The following is a 19642-nucleotide window of genomic DNA, read 5'->3' as shown; positions in this document are numbered from 1 at the left end:
AATTATTATTCGTATTTGGAGTGAAAGTTCTCATCAGCCGTACCGCTTATCCTCATTAGGGTCGCGGGGGGGCTGGAGCCCATCCCAGCCATCTCCGGGCAGTGGGCAGGGGACACCCTGAACTGGTTGCCAGCCAATCGCAGGACACACAGGGACAGACAACTCATTCGCTCATTCACACCTAGGGATGGAGTGAAAGTTGAACAGTGATTTTAAACTTCGAATTGGAACAATAATGTTCAACTTCCGGACGTCTGCTCAAATAAATCTTGAATATTGTTGGTGTATTTCCATATGATGTTCCATTTAGGGTGGTTCTATGTGAGATGTTCAACTTGTTCCTCTGTTAGTTTTCAACTTCAGGGCTTCAACTTTAGAAGTTCTCCTCTTGGACATTGCTCAACTTCTGAGGTTTCTCTCGGATAAACGCTCAACTTTCGAGGATCTGCTGTCAATTCGTCTCCATAGGTTTCTTTACACTTCAACTATGAACTCCCAGACTTTTGGTCATGAATCGTAGTAATTTCCTCGCTTGTCTGTTTAATGCGTAAAAGATTGTTGATCCTGTGCGTAGAAGTGGTTGCAATGGAAAGGCCCTGGACAATTTTTGTATCATATATTTATGTTATTTTGTTGGAGCCACAAAATGGATTCCGTCTAATTTCCCCATTCAACCACTTCTTCCAACGTGACCTTTCTTTCAAGGTCGAATACAATGTAATGACGTCACAGACGAGGTTCTTTGGGGGGTTTTCGGCTGAGTCACTCGTGCCTGTTTGGAGTTGTAAATTCCGTTTTGTTTTACTGTCAATAAAGTTTCTTTTGAATGAGACTAAATATCACGATTTGTTTATTATTTTGTGTGTTTTTAAAAAAAAAACTTTTAAATCATTCTTTTTAATTGATAAATGTCACGTTTTTTTTACCCCCTTTTTGTGTAGTAAATAAATTGGATTTGGCGTCGTTTGCGCCCTCTATTGGCAATTTCATGCACTGACACAATTGTGTGCAATATTCTTTAAAGAAATATCGAAAATAAAACGATTATTATCCATAACACCTACTTTTCACAACCAAATATTTTTAAATATATTTTGTACAGTCAATAGTGTATTTTGAATGCACTAGATGTTTTTAATACGTTATGATTTATTTTTGCGCAAGAAAAAGTTTTTGATACTAATAAAACGGAAAAAAATTATTCATAAGAAAACACCTTTTCAATCTTTAATCGAAAATGTAATGTTTATTTCACGTAAGAATTGTTTTAGTGGAGTAAAAAATGTGGATTTTAGGTCGTGTACGCCCTCTGTTGGAAATTGTATGTACTAACAGTCAATTTAATAACGTGCACTTTAAGTTTTCTCATCTCATCTCATTAGCGGCACCGCTTATCCTCAGTAGGGTCGCGGGGGTGCTGGAGCCCATCCCAGCAATCATCAGGCAGTGGGCAGGGGACACCCAGAACTGGTTGCCAGCCAATTGCAGGGCATTTACTTTTAATATTCCATCAAAGTGCAAAATAAAAAAAAAAGTTTTTATATAGTAATGAATCAAAGTATCAAATCGCACTTTATTACAACATTTTGGAAATATTGATACAATAAATGGTTACAGTTGTTTTACCAAAATGCCACAAGATGGCGCAGAAGCAACGTACTGTTTTATATATCCTCTTACCCACTAGGGTCTTAGGGAGTACCATTTCCTGTGGTGCGTCTTGGGGAAGTAGAGCCGAGTGGCACTCATCCCTAACTAAAAATTGAAATATGAAGTTATAAAAAAAACATGAACATTGGGGGAAATATAGGATTAAAACATTTAAAAAAAAAAAAAAAAACATGTATAAATTAAAAAATACAAAATGATAACAAAGACAAAATTATACACAAAAAATCAGAAATTATATTTTGAAAATATATTCTAAATTCAAAAATAAAATAACAAAAATCTATTAAAAATAAATAACTGAAAATAAATGTAAAGAAAAAAGAAAAAAGAAAACTTAAAGGGGGCGGCAGTAGCTCAGGAGGCAGAGCGCTCGTCTTGGGATCAAGGGATCCCAGTTTGAATCCCGGCTCGTCCGTATTACATGTCGAAGTGTCCTTGGGTAAGACACTGAACCCCTAATACCCCCAGTAAGCAGGTTAGCGCCTTAAATGGCAGCAAGGCCGCTATTGGGAAATGTGGAGCACATTGTAAAGCGCTTCGAGAAGTCATTGACTTGAAAAGCGCTATATAAATGCAGATCATTTCATTTCATTAAAAGAAAATGTATATAGACTTCAAAAGAATTGAAAAAAAAGAAACAGTTAAAACTAAAAACAAAATAAAATAAAAAGGTACTTAAAATACTAAACCAAATTATCGCTAAAAACGTTTTTAAAACTCAAAACAAGGAAAAATAAAATCTATATAAAAATAACAAATTGGAAACAATTTACACACCCATTCAAAAGTTTAGGGTCACTCACACAATAGTGTTTTCCATAGAAAGTCCATTCATCCAGCCACCCATTATCTGCACCGCTTATCCTCAGTAGGGTCGCGGGGGTGCTGGAGCCCATCCCAGCTATCTTACGGCAGTGGGCAGGGGACACCCTGAACTGGGTACCAGCCAATCGCAATTCGGACCAGCCAATTAACCTGACATGCATGTTTTGTGGGAGGAAAACCGGAATGCCCGGAGGAAACCCACACAAGCACGGGGAGAACATGCAAACTCCACACAGGAAGGTTTTGATCTCATGACCTCAGAACTGTGCCGCACACGCACTAAGCACTGCTCCATCGTGACTCCCCACTAGAAAGTCACTTTTCTAAATTAATCAACTGATTTGCTAAATAAATACTAGTATAGTGGAGACACAAAGAAGGTTAGAAATAATAATAATAATAATAATAATAATTTCCTTTGTATTGTCATTCTTTGTAACAATGTACACAGAACGAAATGTCGATACACCTGACCCGTTGTAGCGAGCCGATGCAGCCGCAGCCAACAGAGGGCGCCGCCATTATACCAATTAGGTATGTCTCGGCCGAGGCGCGAACCAGCGACCTCCCAGTCTCAAAGCGGGCACACTACCATCTAGGCTACTGAGCTGGTATAATGACTTTTGTTCGAAAAACATTTTCTTAGCATTTAACTTTGCTTTCGTTAAGGAGTGGAAATTTCGACGGGACCCCAAACTTTTGAACAGTAAAGTACACAAAAAGAAAAATTGAAAAAAAAGAAACCCCCCAAAAAATCAAAATTATCTCATCTCATCTCATTAGCCGTACCGCTTATCCTCATTAGGGTCGCGGGGGGGGGGGGCTGGAGCCCATCCCAGTCATCTTCGGGCAGTGGGCAGGGGACACCCTGAACTGGTTGCCAGCCAATCGCAGGGCACACAGGGACAGACAACTCATTCGCTCATTCACACCTAGGGACAATTTGGACCGGCCAATTCACCTGAAATGCATGTTTTTGGAACGTGGGAGGAAACCGGAGTGCCCGGAGGAAACCCACGCAAGCACGGGGAGAACATACAAACTCCGCACAGAAAGTCTGGAGCTGGATTTGAACCCACGACAGGTTCCCATGACATGAACTGTGCCGCACAAGCGCTAACCACTGCGCCGCCGTGCTGCCCCAAAATCAAAATTATAAACTAGATATAAATTAAAGAATAAACAGTATAGCACAAATTTGGATTAATTTTTCCCAGATTTTTTTTCATCCTACGCTTTTCATGCTAACCCGAGTGAATCACTCGAAAGCATCTGAAATGATTCGTTGCCTGAAGGCGGAGTCATGCCCATGTTCCTGTGGCTCCTCCCCCAAAGACAAAAACGAAGGCCTCAGCTTGTGCTTCTTCCGAGGGCCCGACAAATGCGGCTGGAAAAGACGACTAATGGAATGCAGACCCTTGGATGACTCCGGGAAGGTGTTGGTCTCGGGTTCCTGCCGGGTCTTCAGTTCTCCTAACATGTCCCTCAGGCCCTTCGAGGCGTCCCGGTGGAGGTAGTGGTAGGCCCTTTTCCCGCCGTTGTCCCGCACTGTCACGTCCGCGCCGTATTCCGCCACCAGCAAGGCGACCACGTGATCCTGCCGGTGCAGGGTGGCCACGTGCAGGGGCGTGTATCCTCCATAGGTCCTGGCGTTAACATCCACGCCAGCGGCAGTGTCCAAGATCTTCACTAACATGTCCCTGTTCCCGCTCTTGGCCGCCCAGTGGAGGGCGGTGAAACCCGACATGAAGTCCCGCTTCTCGGCTAGCTGATTGTCCCGTAAGAGAAGTCCGTAGACCTGACTCCAGTGGCCAGTGGCGCACATGACCAACCACTGGTGCTCAGACGTTTCCAGAGGGACTTGCGAGGGGGTTCTGGATTCGCCAGACACGGTTTTCATCTGGGTTTGTAAGGGATCTGCATCAGGTGTGATGTCCTGGTCTAGTTTAAATTTTGGGAAACTGTTGGTGGGGGGCATCCACAAGGGTAAAGCATATGGTTTGGAGGTCACCTCAACATCAAGGGATGGCTTTATTCTCGTGTCGACATGTTTACTTCTTTGTAAAGCTAGCTCAAATGGAGAGAGAGGTTCTTCACGTTCCTGTTCCTGCTGTAAATCTTTCGCAGTCTCAGTTGGACCTGCTTCCCCTATCTCACAATCTTCAGGGGAACTATTGAAGTTCTGCTGTTCCTGTTCCTGTCCCTGTCCAACTCCTTTCTGTGCATTCACAGTGGCATCAGAATCACTTTTCTGAAGACTGTGTTCCTGTTCTAGTCCAGTATCAGCCCTCACATACATATCAGTCTCAGTCAGGTTCTCTTCTTGTCCAGCCAAGCTCTTTAATTCATTTTCCTTCTGCTGCCGATCCTGTTCCAGTCGAGTGTTTGCAGTTAATTCAGGTAGACCATCCTCCAGGTCACTTGTTTGCAGATAGCATTTCTGTTGTAGTTTAGCACGGCTCCTCCTGTCCTCACAAGCCTTGGTCGCATGCTCTTTCTGAGGTTCCTGTCCAGCAAAAGTCTTCGAGTCCAGCTCCTTCTTCTTGTCTTCTTGTTCCTGTCCAGCACATTTAATTGTGTTTGCAATCATATCAGGTAGACCATGCTCCAGATCACTTGTCTGAATTAAGCGTTCCTGTTCCAGTTCAGCATGGGTCTTCATGTCCATATCAGTCTTGGTCAAATTCTCTATCCAAAGTTCCTGCCTAGCGAAAGTTTTATCCTCTTCCTGTTCTGCATGTCTACAGTTCCCTTTAGTGTCAAAGGCATTCTCAGCCACCATTTCCTGTTTGGTACAGATTTTTACTTCTGAAACAGGTACGCTGTTTGCAGGTTCATGTTCCTGTTCCTGCCCAAGAAATCGTTTAGTGCTCATGACAACCTCAATTTGATCCTGCTCCAGTCCACTTGTCTTCTGAACCATGGTTATGTTTGTGTTCTCTAGAAGTTCTTGTCCAGAAGCTCTGACCATCTCAGGTGGACCTCTCCCACTTGTCTTTAAGTTCTGAGCCACTTCAGATCCAGAACCGCTCAAAATCCCAGGATGCTCCTGCACCTGTCCACCAATCGTCTCACCCATTGGTATTTTTGTGTACCCTAGAAGTTCTTGGCCAAAAGATCTGGCAATTTCAAGTGGACTTTCGTCATCTGTCTTCAAGTCCTGAGCAGCTTCAGAGCCAGGAAAGCTCAAAGCCCCACGATGCTCCTGCTCCTGTCCACCTGTCTTCTGACCCATGGGTATTTTTGTGTCCCCTAAAAGTTTTTGACCAGAATATCTAACAGTCTCAGGTGGACCTGCCTCACCTGTCTTCAAGTCGTTGGCCACTTCATAACCTGGAGAGCTCAAAGTCCCAGGATGCTCCTGTTCACGGTAGGCCTTCTTCAGGAAGACGTAAGGAAGTCCGTCATCGCCACGTCTGACGTAAGCAACACTGTTAACGGCACTTTTGAAGACTTCCCTGTTCCGAACCCTTTGGTCCCGGTCGGGACACTCTAACACGTCCCGGAAGTTATCCAAAAGTTGCGCTTTGCTCACGCAGCCACCCTCCGACACAAGAACAGAAACGACACGCTCTCGGCTCACCATTTTTTTCTCTTCAGGAAATAAATGGAAAGAAAAAAGCGAAGCTTCTTTTTCCTGTGCACCTTGAACGACTCCTCCCCCTTCTGCTGCTTACCTGCGTCTTTTTGTGACGTCATCACAATGGCAACCGTTTTGCGTGTTAACAGGAAATGTAGTTTAACTGGTTTTCTTTCACGATATGATTTTAATCACACGAAAAAAACAGTCGAGAGTAAATAAATGCCTTAATTGCTGTGGACTCATTTAAAAATGAGAAAAACTCAGTAAAAATATTTAATAAGGGAAAATAACTCGTAAAATAGTTTAACGTATTAATGCCTGTCAACCTCAGCCAATTGCTTCCCTTGATTATGACAATTCCCCTTCTGAAGTGATAATAAATTTAACAAACACAAGAGAGACTATGCTTAATTGTGTAAACAAGTTCATTTTACTAACCAAACAATCAACACAAACCTTTCTTTCAGCATATTTTGTAAGGATTACCGATGTGAGGCACCTGTGTCCGCTCCTTTGGCGCCAACTGCCTCGGACTCTGATTGGCTCCCTGTCCCTATTCATGCCCTCTCCCATCTGTCCCCGTTTTTCAGTCCGTCTGCGAACCTCAGTTAACATTAGGCAAGCCTTTTTTCGACCCTGACTCCCACCTGTTTTTTTGCTCCCGTCTGTTCCCCGGCTTCGACCCGTTTTTGATCATGACCACCTCTACTCTCCTTTCCTGGCTTACAACTCGCTTACGACCACGTTTTTGCTCTCCTGTCCCGGCTACTGACCCGTTTTTCTGTTACCGCCATCGCTCGCCATGGAAGATCCGCTTCCGCGTTCTGAGCGACCTGCTCCCTGCGTCCAGCAATCACCGGATCGTGGGCGCAACCCTTTCCCTTTCTTCCAATAAAACTTGTGTTTCTTAAAGGCGGAAGTTGAGCGTGTAAAGTCAAGCAACAGAAGAGTGAATTTTCTTGTTGCCCCTTTTATCCTCTTAGCAGTATTACCCACAGGATACGTCACGGGGCTGTAGCAGCTCGCTAACAAGCCTACGTGGCAGCCACATTGGTCGGGTCAAAGTTCCCGTTACGGCAATGAACGTACATTGAAAATAAATCTTAACTTGCCCATTTTACATTTTTCGCGCTGGTAACTTTGTTTTGTCAATAGAAAAACGTGCTGTTATCACAGATGAATAGTTAAAATTGATAAAAAGACGAAAAAAAAACCTTGAGTAAAAACTCCAAAAAATAAACAATTCATTGAAACAGTTTATGAACAATTATACAAGTTACACACAACTGCATTTAAATGCTAACACCTTATTCAAAACTCATTGAAAAAAAAAATTACATTTCAACATAACTGTTGAGGACATTTAAAGGATAAAAAAAACTCGTGTAACCTTTTTTCAACAATATTTTATTTTTATTTCTCAAATTAAGGTAAATAAATAACCATATATGTACACACAATCATATTTATTACCACATATAGTAACTTACCAAATTAAAAATCACAAGGTTAAAGGAAGTTATACGTCAAGTCTGATGTCTATTGAAGTGACTACCGTAAACTGTATATAATGTAGTAATGTAGTGCAGTTATAAAATGCGTCGCTAGAGGGTGTGCTTACCCAGTCTATTGTTTTGGGGCGAAACAAAAATGAGGTTTCCCTTTTACTAGTGCAGATGCATCGCTACATTTGGAAGCCCAAGAGTGCCATAATTCAATTAATAAAATAAACAATTAATGAAAAAAATACCCTTTAAACAAATATTCAACCAACAAAAATGGCCTTACATAAAAAGTAATTTGTTAAAAAATATTTATTTTAAATAGAACCAGGACAATAATGTAAAATTTGAATATTAGAACATTTCAGTAAAAATATTTTGCTAGAGGCATTTTTTTATTATAACGCCGTTTTTATGAATTGATTGTTCGTTTGAGGGCTGTATTTATTTTAGAAATTTCCATTTTACTAATTGAATTATGGCACACTTGGGCTACCATGGCAACAGGATTACAGTTACTTGAAAGGTTAAAATTATAAAACGGTTCTATTAATACTGAAAGAGGACAGTTATACAAGATTTTTTTTCTTCTTGTCAATATCTTAGCTTAGGAATAGCCGAGTAGCTCCTGAAGTTCTCAATAAGATTAGATAATGAAAAATGATCGACGCCAAAAACATTTTTACAGATAAGAAGTTAATCCTAGTTTGCTGGGACTCTATGGAATGGCGTTGAGTGCACCCATAGGCCGCACTATGAGCCAGCAGTCTTTTTTTAATTATTTGGGGCTCCATGCACATGTACTGGAAGAGTAATTTGACCCGACTAGCTTAGCCTTTCAGTAGGCACGCTGCTGAAGGGGGCGTGTCCTATCCAGTGTTATTTATCTATGTACCTTAATTTATTGAACATTCACATATACATTACCATACAAACATCAACAACAATGTTGCGTAAACAATTCATTCAAACTGTACAACAAACCAAAATACCAATAAAGAAAATATAAAAAAACGATGAAACATGCCAGATGGGAAACTGAAAGTTACAAAAAAATGCTAAAATGTTTGCAAATATTATTCGTTTTATTGGCCTTCCAGGTCTGGGAAAGCTCTATGGATATCATGTGATGTTTCACTTATCAATGGAAGGCAACAAAATGTTTTTTCTACTCGTGAATTTGCATGTATTAATGCAGGATTTCGCTATGATAAGATTGACAAGGGTCTCCAAAGTGGTGCTCACAGGCACCAGGGTGTCCCCTAAAGACAGCTGAGGTGTCTGCAGACTTTTTCTGAAAATAGCTGACCAGTGCTGGTTTATTGAGATTTTCTAGTGAAATGGTTGTTTTGGTGGTTGACTGAGTCTATTTAACCTAAAAACATAGTAGTAACATAGAAACAACATAGTAATATCATGACAAGTTGTAGGGATGTATATCAAACTGGGTGTCCTTTTCGCTAATTAGTAAAAAAAGTAGCTCTCGGCTTGATAAAGGTTGGAGACTCCCGCCGTAGTGTTATAAAAAACTCATTCAAGCCCCTTCTTGCCATCACATCACCTCTGTCCTCAGCAACCCCACTGGCTCCCAATCTACCATAGAATCAACTACAAAATCCTGCTCTACACCTACATGGCCATTCATAACCTTGCCCCTCCCTACCTCTCTGACCTCCTTCACATTGCCACGCTATCCCGCACCCTCAGATCAACTTCCTCCCTCCATCTCACTACACCCCCTGCCCGCCTCAGCTCCATGGGGAGCGGAGCTTTCAGCCGCTCTGCCCCCCGGCTCTGGAACTTAATGCCGCCTGACCTAAGAAATTCTGCGACCCTGTCCATTTTCAAATCCCGATTCAAAACTCACCTCTTCAGACTTGCCTATTCTTGATTTAATGCCTCACACACTGCCCCTTTTAACTCTAATATGTTTTATTGGCTATTGTTGTGTCTTATTCATATGTACAGTGAAGGGTTTTATACATTTGACTATAAGGGACTTTGTACGATCAAATACAAATTCCATTTAAATGCAAAAGATATTCACTGGCTGAGCTGTGGGGCAGGTCATTGCAACCTAGTGGAGGATGATGTTTACAGAAAACAGCAGGAACTGGGACGAAGGGCTGATATGATAATCAGCGCTTCCCGACGCAAGAGGGGCCTTCGTGATGCAGGAATGCTCGGGGTCCAGACATCGAGACGCTCTTCCCCATGATGGTGGGGCGATGTGCGGGCTTTTCCTGGCCCGCCCATGGGAGGAGCCGGCACACCAGCTGGCGGAGAGACGTGGGTCGAGAGAAGAACTTAAGAGGATCGAGGGAGAATAGAGAGAAAAGAGGCTCATTGAAGACTTGTGCGACACTAACTCGGGTAATTCGATGGAGTTCACTTTGTTAAATACTTTAAGAAATTAAATCTGCCCCCGTGTGGAAATGCCGGTCTCTTGTCCATATTTTCCCATAAAGAAACAAGCACACCTTGTTAGGACAGAATGTATGTTGTGTTTGGTTAATGGAGTCAGATAACTAATTCGAACAATTTGGTAAACGGTGCAGTTTAATATTTATTTCCTAACAACAGCGACCCTGGGTGTCCTGAAAGGCGCTTCAAAATACAATTTTTTATTATTATTGTTGTTATTGTTATTGTTGTTGTCAGGGTTGGGTAGGGTTACTTTAACTTGATTACTTTCAATTACTTTTGGATTACTCCAATACCAAATATGCTAATAAAAGACAAAATAAACTAAATATGAACAAAATGATGACTCACAACACGTGGTAAGCTTTCTCTCCTGGCTTTGATCTCTTTGATCTCCAGCAAAACTAACATAAAATGCGCCAGAAACAAAATGAAAATAAATCCAAACAGCTTGCCGTTCCATGTATTCCGTTACTCCCCAAGCCTGCACAAAATGTAGTCATTTTATTCATATTTAGTTTCTTTTGTCTTTTATTAGCATATTTGGTATTGGAATAATCCAAAAGTAATTGAAAGTAATTCAGTTAAAGTAACCCCACCCAACCCTGGTTATTGTTATTGTTATTATTCATTAAAAGCAGAAGTGGCGTTCGGAAACCCGCTCAAGCGACGCGAGAATGACACAAGAGTGAATCCTCTCGCTTCCACTTTCTATCTCGGCAGCACTAGAGAGAGACGAGGGCAGCTCCCCTCTGACGCTTCCTCCCCCCTTCTCCCTTCTCACTTCTAGCTCCGCTTCGGAAGCCGTATCTTCTTAACCATGGCTGCCACGGACGTGGACGTTTTCTCGGTAAGTCACAACCAATGTGGCGTCTTTTTCCTTTATCCGAAGTCAAACGAGGGAAGAGGGGAAAGACAACTAGTCGGTTGAAAGTGTTAGCGGCTTGTGGTTAAGCCTCTCCCCCGCCTTAGGAGCCGCCAATGTGGGGCGACTCGGACCAAACACGGTGGAGGTGCTCTGGAGAAGCTGTTTATTTTATTCTTTTATTTTCATTTTTAAATAATACACAACTTTCACCAATATATGTATCAGGTTTTCATTATAATCCCCCCCACGTGTGGGTGTTTAAATACATCTGCTGCATTTGGAATCCATGACAAATGTAAGCTAGCTAGCATGTAAAATGCTACTAAAGTGTGCCAGAAACTGTAACTAATTTGTATTATTAAAAAAAAAATACATTATGCATTTCTGTTTTTTCCCAATTAAACTACATCCACACTTGAGTACTGACGACATGTCCCTTGAAAGACAAGAATGTATCTGAATATTTCAAATACTTGGTGGTCATAAATCAACCACAATTTTGGCAAATGCGTGGGTGATTTATGGAACTAATATAATTTATTTGGGTTGCTTGAGGGCCTGCTGATTTTTTTGCATATGTTACGTTTATGCTCACTGAAACGATCCAATGGAGTGAACGTATGCTTTGGAATACAGCAGACCCCCAGGATACGACGTTAATCCAATCGGGGTGGGGATCGTATAGTGGGGGATGAAAAAACTTAAGGTGAGAAGCTTACAGCTTCTGAACCTCCAGTACCACAGTTAAACATTAAAATAACAAAATGGTACTGTATAAAGTAACTTACCATTACTTTTATAATAATATATGTTTATGGGATTAGTTAGTGTGTATAAATAAGTAATTATACATACATAAAATGAAACTGTTTACCTCAGATGTGACGTGATTTGTTTTGGTACAGTGAGGTAGTGGGTGGATGCGGAGACGGGGCTAGTGAATAAAACTGTATACTGATTTTTAAAAATTGCACTTGTGAGTATTGTCATGCTCTTGTAAGTTTTCCATATTTAATAGCCCCCTTATTTTTAATACTTGTACTGATAGTCGATTGGTTATAACTATACAACTTAGCAAAGCTAACAATCCATGTGCCTTTTCATATTTCTTTTATCATCTTAATCTTCGTCTCTATAGTTTTCATCTTCTTGCGTCTCCCTTTTAGCATCACTGCAAGTCATGGGACCCATAGCTAAACATATTCAAGATCGTTGAGATTCTGAACCGAAGAGAAAGGCATTGGGGGAAGTATTTTAGCCAATAGCATATCAGCATCTGCATAGCACCATGGCAAGCCAATAGAAGATCCGCATCCCTAATTACATCGACCAATAGCAGACAGGCATCTTGGAGACATAACTGTACATACGGACAAACGCCGCGAAAGCTTTTGATGTTGTATGGTGAGGAAAATTTAGCCAGGGGGCGAAAAATATTGCTTTCTACATTGTAATGTGAATACATCGTAAGCTGGGGGAGGCTTACCTAGGGTCTTCTGTTGGTTTCTCAAATAGAAGTGAAAACCCTCAAAATTGAGAGTACAAAGGCTTACTTTTTCAGACTAAAGACGAGTGAGATTAGATCAGTAGTGTTTTGTAAAGACCGATCACCAGAGGTAAGCTCTTAAGCCGGAGTCCGAGCCTGACCTCAATGTTGGTCCAGGTCTGGTCTAACCCCTTAACAGGTCTGGCCTAACCCCTTACCGTTCTGCAGGCCATGCCACATAGCATTGGAAATTTTAGACTCTAGTGATTTAAGATAAACTCATCTCAGATACTCGAAAACAATGAATCCGGCGTAAATTACCAATTACGCCCTCTGGCTGTCATCAAATTTTTTGAATGTCCGCGAAAATGGCTTTGTTACATCAACAACCAATCCATAAAATTCAAAACACAGGATAATGCCGACAGATAAATAGAAATCCGCCTAAAAGCGTGTCTACTTAGTTTGACGTTCTGTTCGTTTCACTCTGAAACTCCCTTTAAAAATAAACAGACTGGTAAAATTATTCCCAATATGGTAGTTAGCCTCTCCCCTTTTGATTGACACCTTTCTCGGCCAATAGCAGGCTTTTTTCAGTGTCCACAGCCCACATTAGCCTATACGAGCCAGTTTGATAAAACGGAAATTGCCTTCAATAGGTCCAAATATATTCAGCCAGTAGTAACTGATTCAAATGATGATTAACACATTGGTTAGCCAATAACATTTCCAACGTAAATGTATACATTTTCCGATGTGTATACATATCAGAGCTGGAATTAAATGTGCGCAAAGCAATTTGTGCTTCATTTTTACGCACCATTATAGCACAATCATTGATTTGATTTTTGGACAGAGAAGTTTAACATTTACAACTCTATCACGATGTTTAAAAAATTGTCCAAAGTAAAATACAAATTTTACAAGGTTTTAAGTTAGTAAAGTCTCCTAAATCTCCAAATGACCACTTTTGGAAACGCTGACACTGTGATAAATTAACATATTTGGGGATTTTTGGCAAATTGTACAGGAATGTTAAGGGGTTAAATGTAAATGATTACATTCGCCTTGCTTGTCTCTCTCTCTCTCATTTTTTGTAATACATGTTAAACTAAACATAAAAAAACAACACATTTATTTAATAAAGAAAAATATTTTCAAAAACAAACTAAACTATCTCCATGCTTTTGCTCCTGCTGACCATAATCAGATGCTTGTGCTTCTCTTAGAAATGTATTACATGTGTTACAGAATTAACGCGACTCCAGAATTATTCAATTTAACCCCAAGGACCACATAGTTACTGCGTTCCTGTTTCTTTTCTATTTACATTTGATTATTAAATCTTCTTAGTATTTGTGTTCTCATTTTATGAGCTTTTTCTGCGTATTGTAACAGTGATTTTAGTGGTTTGTTATTCTTCATACTTTTTTTAACACATCTTCGATGTTACCTCTTATTTTACTCAAGTGTTTTTTCTTGGCATTTCATATCTCTTGCAGAAAAAAAGCTTAATTAAGGAATACTTGTTATATAAAAGTGCTGTCTGGAAATTTGAAATGTTCTATGCTCTGACGTTATCTTCTGGCTTAAGTCATCATCAAGCTTCCTCTGCGGCACGTCCATGTACGAGCATTTCTTAGATGAGCTCGAAAAAAACTCTTCTATTTTTCATCTTTTTGGGGGTTCGAGTTGGCCTTTGGACTGTATTTAAAAGAGGCCTTTTCTTCCTTTCACTATTTTCATGCTACACTTACAGAAAACTGCGAGGGCGAGCTTAAAATCACTCGGGCTTGGTCCTACAAATTAATTGGTCTAACTCTGGCTGGGTAGGGCTTTAATACCAGCAGTCCTGGGTCGTATGGGCTGTATTTTCTAGGCCTGATCCTGCCCCTGCCGGTCAACAATCTTCTAAAATGAGGAAATTCGAGTGATTAATAACCCAATGGATAGATGCACCCCCTATTTTTAAAACCTAGTTTAATAAAATGTTATATTAGTTGGAGGCTTCTTTAAATTCCAAACGCACATTGTAAATTTGACAGTAGGCAGGACTGAGTTTTAAGGATAAAAGGATTAAGGAAGAAGCTCTGGGCTACTCCTTGTTTCCTTCAAAAAAGAAAGCAACCCGACCAAAAGCAGTGTGGGTTTTTTTGAGCTTTTGGACTATAAAATTGGGGCATTGATTACGGGGGTAAAAATGCTGAGAATGCAGAGCAGCAGGCCAACACGGGCCGCCACACAGCTGGGGCCCGACTTACTTCCTGGCTTTTGCAGAACTAAGCCACAGCGCATTGAACGAATTTCTGTTGGGCACGTTACTGAAAAAAAAAAAAGTAGTTACGAGTTACTTCATTTGAAAAGTAATTGGTTTACCCCCCAGATTACTGACACCCAAAAGCAGTGGGTTACTCTTGAAGTAACCAGTTACAAATTACCGTATCCACTCACATTAAAGCCAAACCCATTAAACTGATTACAAATAGCCACATCGTAAAATTAATAGAAGAAAACGTGTACAGCAACCAGTGAAAATGGAGAAGCCTTTATATTTCTTGGCTCGTGCAATCTTCAGAGCTTGCAAACTAATATGCATATCCAAATCCATTTTGTCGATTCAAATCATGTATTTGTGTAGCGCTAAGAACTTTGATTTTTAAATTGTTTAATATCTTGTGAATCCATTCAATATGATTAGTGTAAAGTGTAAAGAAGAGGCGAGCAGTTTCTTTTGAAATGAAAGTGGAATAAGAAGGCTTGAATGCGGTTGAGAAAATGGTCGGAACCCTTTTTTTCGGCCACTTTTTACCATGGAGGAGCACCTTTTAGAATAGAATAGATTATACCTTTATTGTCATTGTTACAAATGGATTAACATATTGTGACAACAAAATTGGGCATGCCACTCCAGTATCACACATTCACAGTGAGGTAAAGAAACCAAGAAGATAAGGAACAGAGAAGATAAGGTTGTAAAACAAGGAGGATCAGGTTATAGTTATAATTTACACAATATTTACACAAAGAAATGATGGCATGTAGGATGTTACATACAGTTGGTATCGTAAACCAGTTCGGTAGCCTAGATGGTAGGGGGCCCGCTCCGAGACTGGGAGGTCGCTGGTTCAAGCTTCGGCCGAGTCATACCTAAGACTTACAACATTGGTACCCATTGCCTCCCTGCTTGGTGCTCGGCATTAAGGGTTGGAATTGGGGGGTTTGGTCACCCGGCGCCGATCGAAGGCGATGAGTCACGTCGATAGCTTCGCGTGACAAAATTATTTCTGGTAGATATCATGTTGATGGTTGATACTGGCTGAATAATAAATATGTAAGGGTTTGTGCAATACTGACAAAATTTGCATTTTGAAGCGCATCTTCCTAGAGTAAGTTAAACTCAACTTTATTTATCTTTATAGGGCATACTTTATGAAATTATTATTCTTTTGGTACAAAACAATATAGATTACTTATACAAGCCTAAAACATACTTATATAAACCTTAAACATAGAAAATATAGCACTGAAGCAACTTCGTAATTAGGTAAGCGTCTGTACAATGTAAAAATCACTACTTCCCCCCCAACATAACAGGACGTCAACTACACAGAGACATGCAAAGAAATGTTGAAAATAAAACATATGCATACAATATAAACATTTTCATGAAACTATAAATGTTCCTGTTGCAATTTATTGTAATGATGCATTTTCATTTATAGTTGCCATATTTTCCCGCCTATAACGTGCACTGGGTTATTGGATACACCTGCAAATTTGTAGCTTATTTCTGTTCTTTCGAAGATGTACTTTTCCCTTTCTTGTCTAAAAAGTCTTCTTTTTTTCCTCCAGGCATAATGTATTGCAAAAATAATTCAACAAATAAAACGACCAAAATGTCAGCACTCTTTTGGTAAATTCTGTGCTCATGTTAGTCCCATCGATATCGTGGTTCCTGTATAAGCCATGCCCCCTCCCCACACACCTCAATTCATGAGCAACTGAGAAAAAGCCAAATCGCAAGAGAAATTCTGCTTTTAAAACGTCAAAGAGGAACGCACTATGTTGTAACGACATTTGAGTTACAAAATGTTATCGATAACGCGTTACTGTACTAGTTACAGAGAAAAGAAATTGCGTTCCAGTAACACGTTCCACCATTGCGAACGCACAAATGTCGGGTGTCAAATTTTCTAGGTCACGAGATGAGATCAATGGTGCCAGTTACACCGCAAATGTTATTTTCTATTATTGATTGGTGTTCTAAGCGGGTCAATGCATAAAGAAAAAAAAGAAGGCCGCCGGGGATATTTGGAAACAAGTTTGAAGTGTGATTTGTATCCCGGAATTGTAGTAAAATAAGGAGGAAAGTGATCATTTTTTTTCCAGGAAAATCATCGATTTTCATGAGAAACACAAAACTGAAGAACAAACTGTAAACAATTTTTAATATTCAAGCATTTTTTAAATTTATTTGTGTGTGTTTTTTTTTTTTTTTTTAAATTTATTTTTGTTTAATTTTTTTCTTTTCTCCTTCTAGTTCTTTATATTTTCTCGGTCATTGTCTCTTCTCCCTTTTCTCCTTTGCTCTTTCTCTCTCTCTTTTTCCCTCTTTCTATATTTATTACTTTGTTGCTTTCTTTTTCTCACTTTCTATTTCCCTTTTTCTTCTTACTCTCTCTCTTGCTTTCTCTTTCTCTCCCTCTTTCTTACTCTTTTGCTTTATCTTACTCTCTTTGACTCTTTTTTTTTTTATTTCTCACTCACTCGCTCTCTCACTCTCTGCCCAACCTATTTTTAATTTTTAGCAATGTTATTAAAGTATCTATCTATCTATCTATCTATCTAATTGTACATCAATTCTTATAGGAAATGTAAATTCTCAATGGAATCAAAGTTCCCAAGAGTCGCGTCAAGTCAAGGTTATTTGTATTGCCCTTAATCACAGGAAGTCTCAAAGGGCTGCTTAGACCACAGATTATTGCAAACCACAGACTATTATTACACTTTACCCTGATCTAAAACCTTCATGAGGGCAAGGGAAAACTCAAAAACCTCAACATGAGTAAAATGAAGAAACCTTGAGAAAGGACCACACATGAAGTAATCCCTTTTCCAGGATGACCAGGCTGCAACAGATGTTGCAATAACAAATAGTTTAACAAACAGATATTGTCAACATAAGATAGAGGTTATTCATATGCTATAGAATAGAAGTGTGTTTTAAGCTTAACAATTTCTATCTTGAAAAATCTGCAGTTTGAAGAACCTTTGCTCTCTCCTATTCATAGATTTGAACTCTTGTGGTTCCTCATTCACGACATTGACTTTGACAAGTTGGCCTTGGGGCACGTGTGGCATGTTGGCCCTACATCAGCGCTGACCCCCTCCGACATGTTAAATAATGAAGTCCTTGAACGAGTCTTTGCAGCAAAACAAATGGCTGTGCAGACCACATAAGCCTCATGCGGCAACACATGACTCGACTGTCTTTCGCCTTGAGTTGTCAGTGATGATAATTCCAGATTGCATGCGGGCGGGGGGACAATGGTCTTCAGGGTCAGCGAGCGCCCGAGATGGTGACTACGTTCTAGGGCTTTTCCTTATATAACAGCCTCACAGTATGCTTGGTTCTCCTTGGACCAAATATCACAAACACAAGAAAAAAATATTATTAAAATAGTATTTAGTATTTGAGGTTACATTTTTTTGCTGCAAAAATTGTTACCCAAATCAACAATCGCTCTTGGTGCATGTCCAACCCCATTTGATATTTTTCCAGAGAAAATGCCCATTTTTTTCTCAGGTTTTACTCATTATACTGTTGTTAGAGAGTAAAGGTGAGAAGGATGGGAACAGAAAAAAACATCTCAGCAATGGTAATATACTGTATAAATCGTGATTCAAAAATGTGATCATTTACAAATGGATTTGAAAAGATTGATTTATTGATAAAAGATTTGTTCATATGCTTGATATAATTAGCATCCCAAGTTATTGTCAGCCTTTGGCTTCAACCTGAAACGCCAGAAAAGAAAGCACTTTTTCGCATATAACGGGTTTTCGGTCCGTGTGAAACTCCGTAAATGGGGGATTACAGTAGCACCCATTTTAAGATCCAAAGAACATCTCGCAGATTTGAAGTAATGCTTTCTTTCTGAAGAAGACACACATCACGTAGAAGGCATTTTGGAGTCATGTGATTGACGAATGACGACAGAAACCTCCACGTCACCGTAATGAATTAAAATTTAGAGAAAAAGCAAAACCCTCACATGTTTTCAATGATGTCCTGAGGGTCTCCAGAAGCCTCCCCCACCTCACCAGATTCCACATCTGTTTTTAACACCTCACGCTGCTCCTGTTGCGGTGCGACCGAGCCTCGTTTTCCACCCCGCTAAGCAGCCACATCACTCAGAGACGGAGTAAGCCCCGGAAAAGTAATTGCTGCTTATGTAATCAACGTAAAGAGGAAATGTTTTCACTGGCTTTTAAATGGTTTCAGACCACACACGACAAGGAAATAATTAGCGTTCTCAACAAGAACAAAATGATGTCAGCTGTGGGAAGTTGAGCAATGACACAACAGAGGACCTAAAGGGTTGTCATTAATGGACTGTGACCCTACAGAACATGTTGTTTTCTTCAGAGGTGAGACAAATAACTGAAAGTGGTTTCTGGGAAAGCACTTTTAAACATCTTCTCCATTTAAGGTGCTGGCCACCCGTGGTCACACATCGGTTCTTCCTTTTGCTTTTGTCGTGTCTGGTTATCCATCACGTGTTTATTCAACCCTGAATGGTGTCTGGACTCAGGTCATGCCTTTGACACCCTGTTACTTTTGCTGGCTGCCTACGATACATATTTTATTTAGCACAAACTTAGGCAGTTGGATAGCTGAAGAGGGGCTAAAAAACATTTGATTCCAAATGGTTAAGTGAAAACGTCTTGAGGCGGGTTTGCCGTTTACTTTCCTTGCATTGCAATTTTTTATACCAGTGTTGCAATCTCGATGCGATTTTCGATTTTTAAAAGGAAATTGATATTTTTTTTGTGCTATTTTTTGGGAGTACATACACTTCCCTACTTACTTAAGCTGCTTCATTGCTATATTTTGTATGTTTAAGGTTTATATAAGTATGCTTAAGGCTTGTATAAGTAACCTGTATTGTTCTGTACTAAAAAATAAACATTTAAAAAAATAATATGCTCTAAAAAGATAAATAAAGTTAAGTTTAACTTATTATTGAAGGATGAGCTTCAAGAGTCTGGCAGGCTTCTCT

General features: G+C 40.0%; 2 protein-coding genes across 4 annotated transcripts in view; one reads left to right on the top strand and one right to left on the bottom strand.

Moving 5' to 3' along the window:
• Window positions 1–3660: 3660 nt before the first annotated feature.
• sowahaa (sosondowah ankyrin repeat domain family member Aa) lies at window positions 3661–6153 on the bottom strand. Its single transcript, XM_088321130.1, has one exon. The coding sequence runs from the start codon at window positions 6080–6082 to the stop codon at window positions 3755–3757; it is 2328 nt and encodes a 775-aa protein (XP_088177256.1). The 5' UTR covers window positions 6083–6153; the 3' UTR covers window positions 3661–3754.
• A 4555-nt stretch (window positions 6154–10708) lies between these two features.
• Window positions 10709–19642, top strand: part of septin8a (septin 8a) — a 45206-nt gene continuing 36272 nt past the window's right edge. For 2 of the 3 annotated variants that reach the window (XM_088321660.1, XM_088321661.1), the window contains exon 1: window positions 10709–10855. In XM_088321660.1, the coding sequence (XP_088177786.1) occupies window positions 10826–10855 (30 nt within the window). In that variant the 5' untranslated portion in view covers window positions 10709–10825. The remainder of the gene's footprint in view (window positions 10856–19642) is intronic. The other variant, XM_088321662.1, reaches the window with a different exon arrangement.

This window comes from Urocampus carinirostris, chromosome 17 (assembly GCF_059441175.1).
Source record: "Urocampus carinirostris isolate Australia breed hairy pipefish chromosome 17, RoL_Ucar_1.0, whole genome shotgun sequence".
NCBI lineage: Eukaryota > Metazoa > Chordata > Actinopteri > Syngnathiformes > Syngnathidae > Urocampus > Urocampus carinirostris.
Note: the sequence above shows the minus strand (reverse complement) of the source record. Positions and strands in the feature narration are given on the sequence as shown.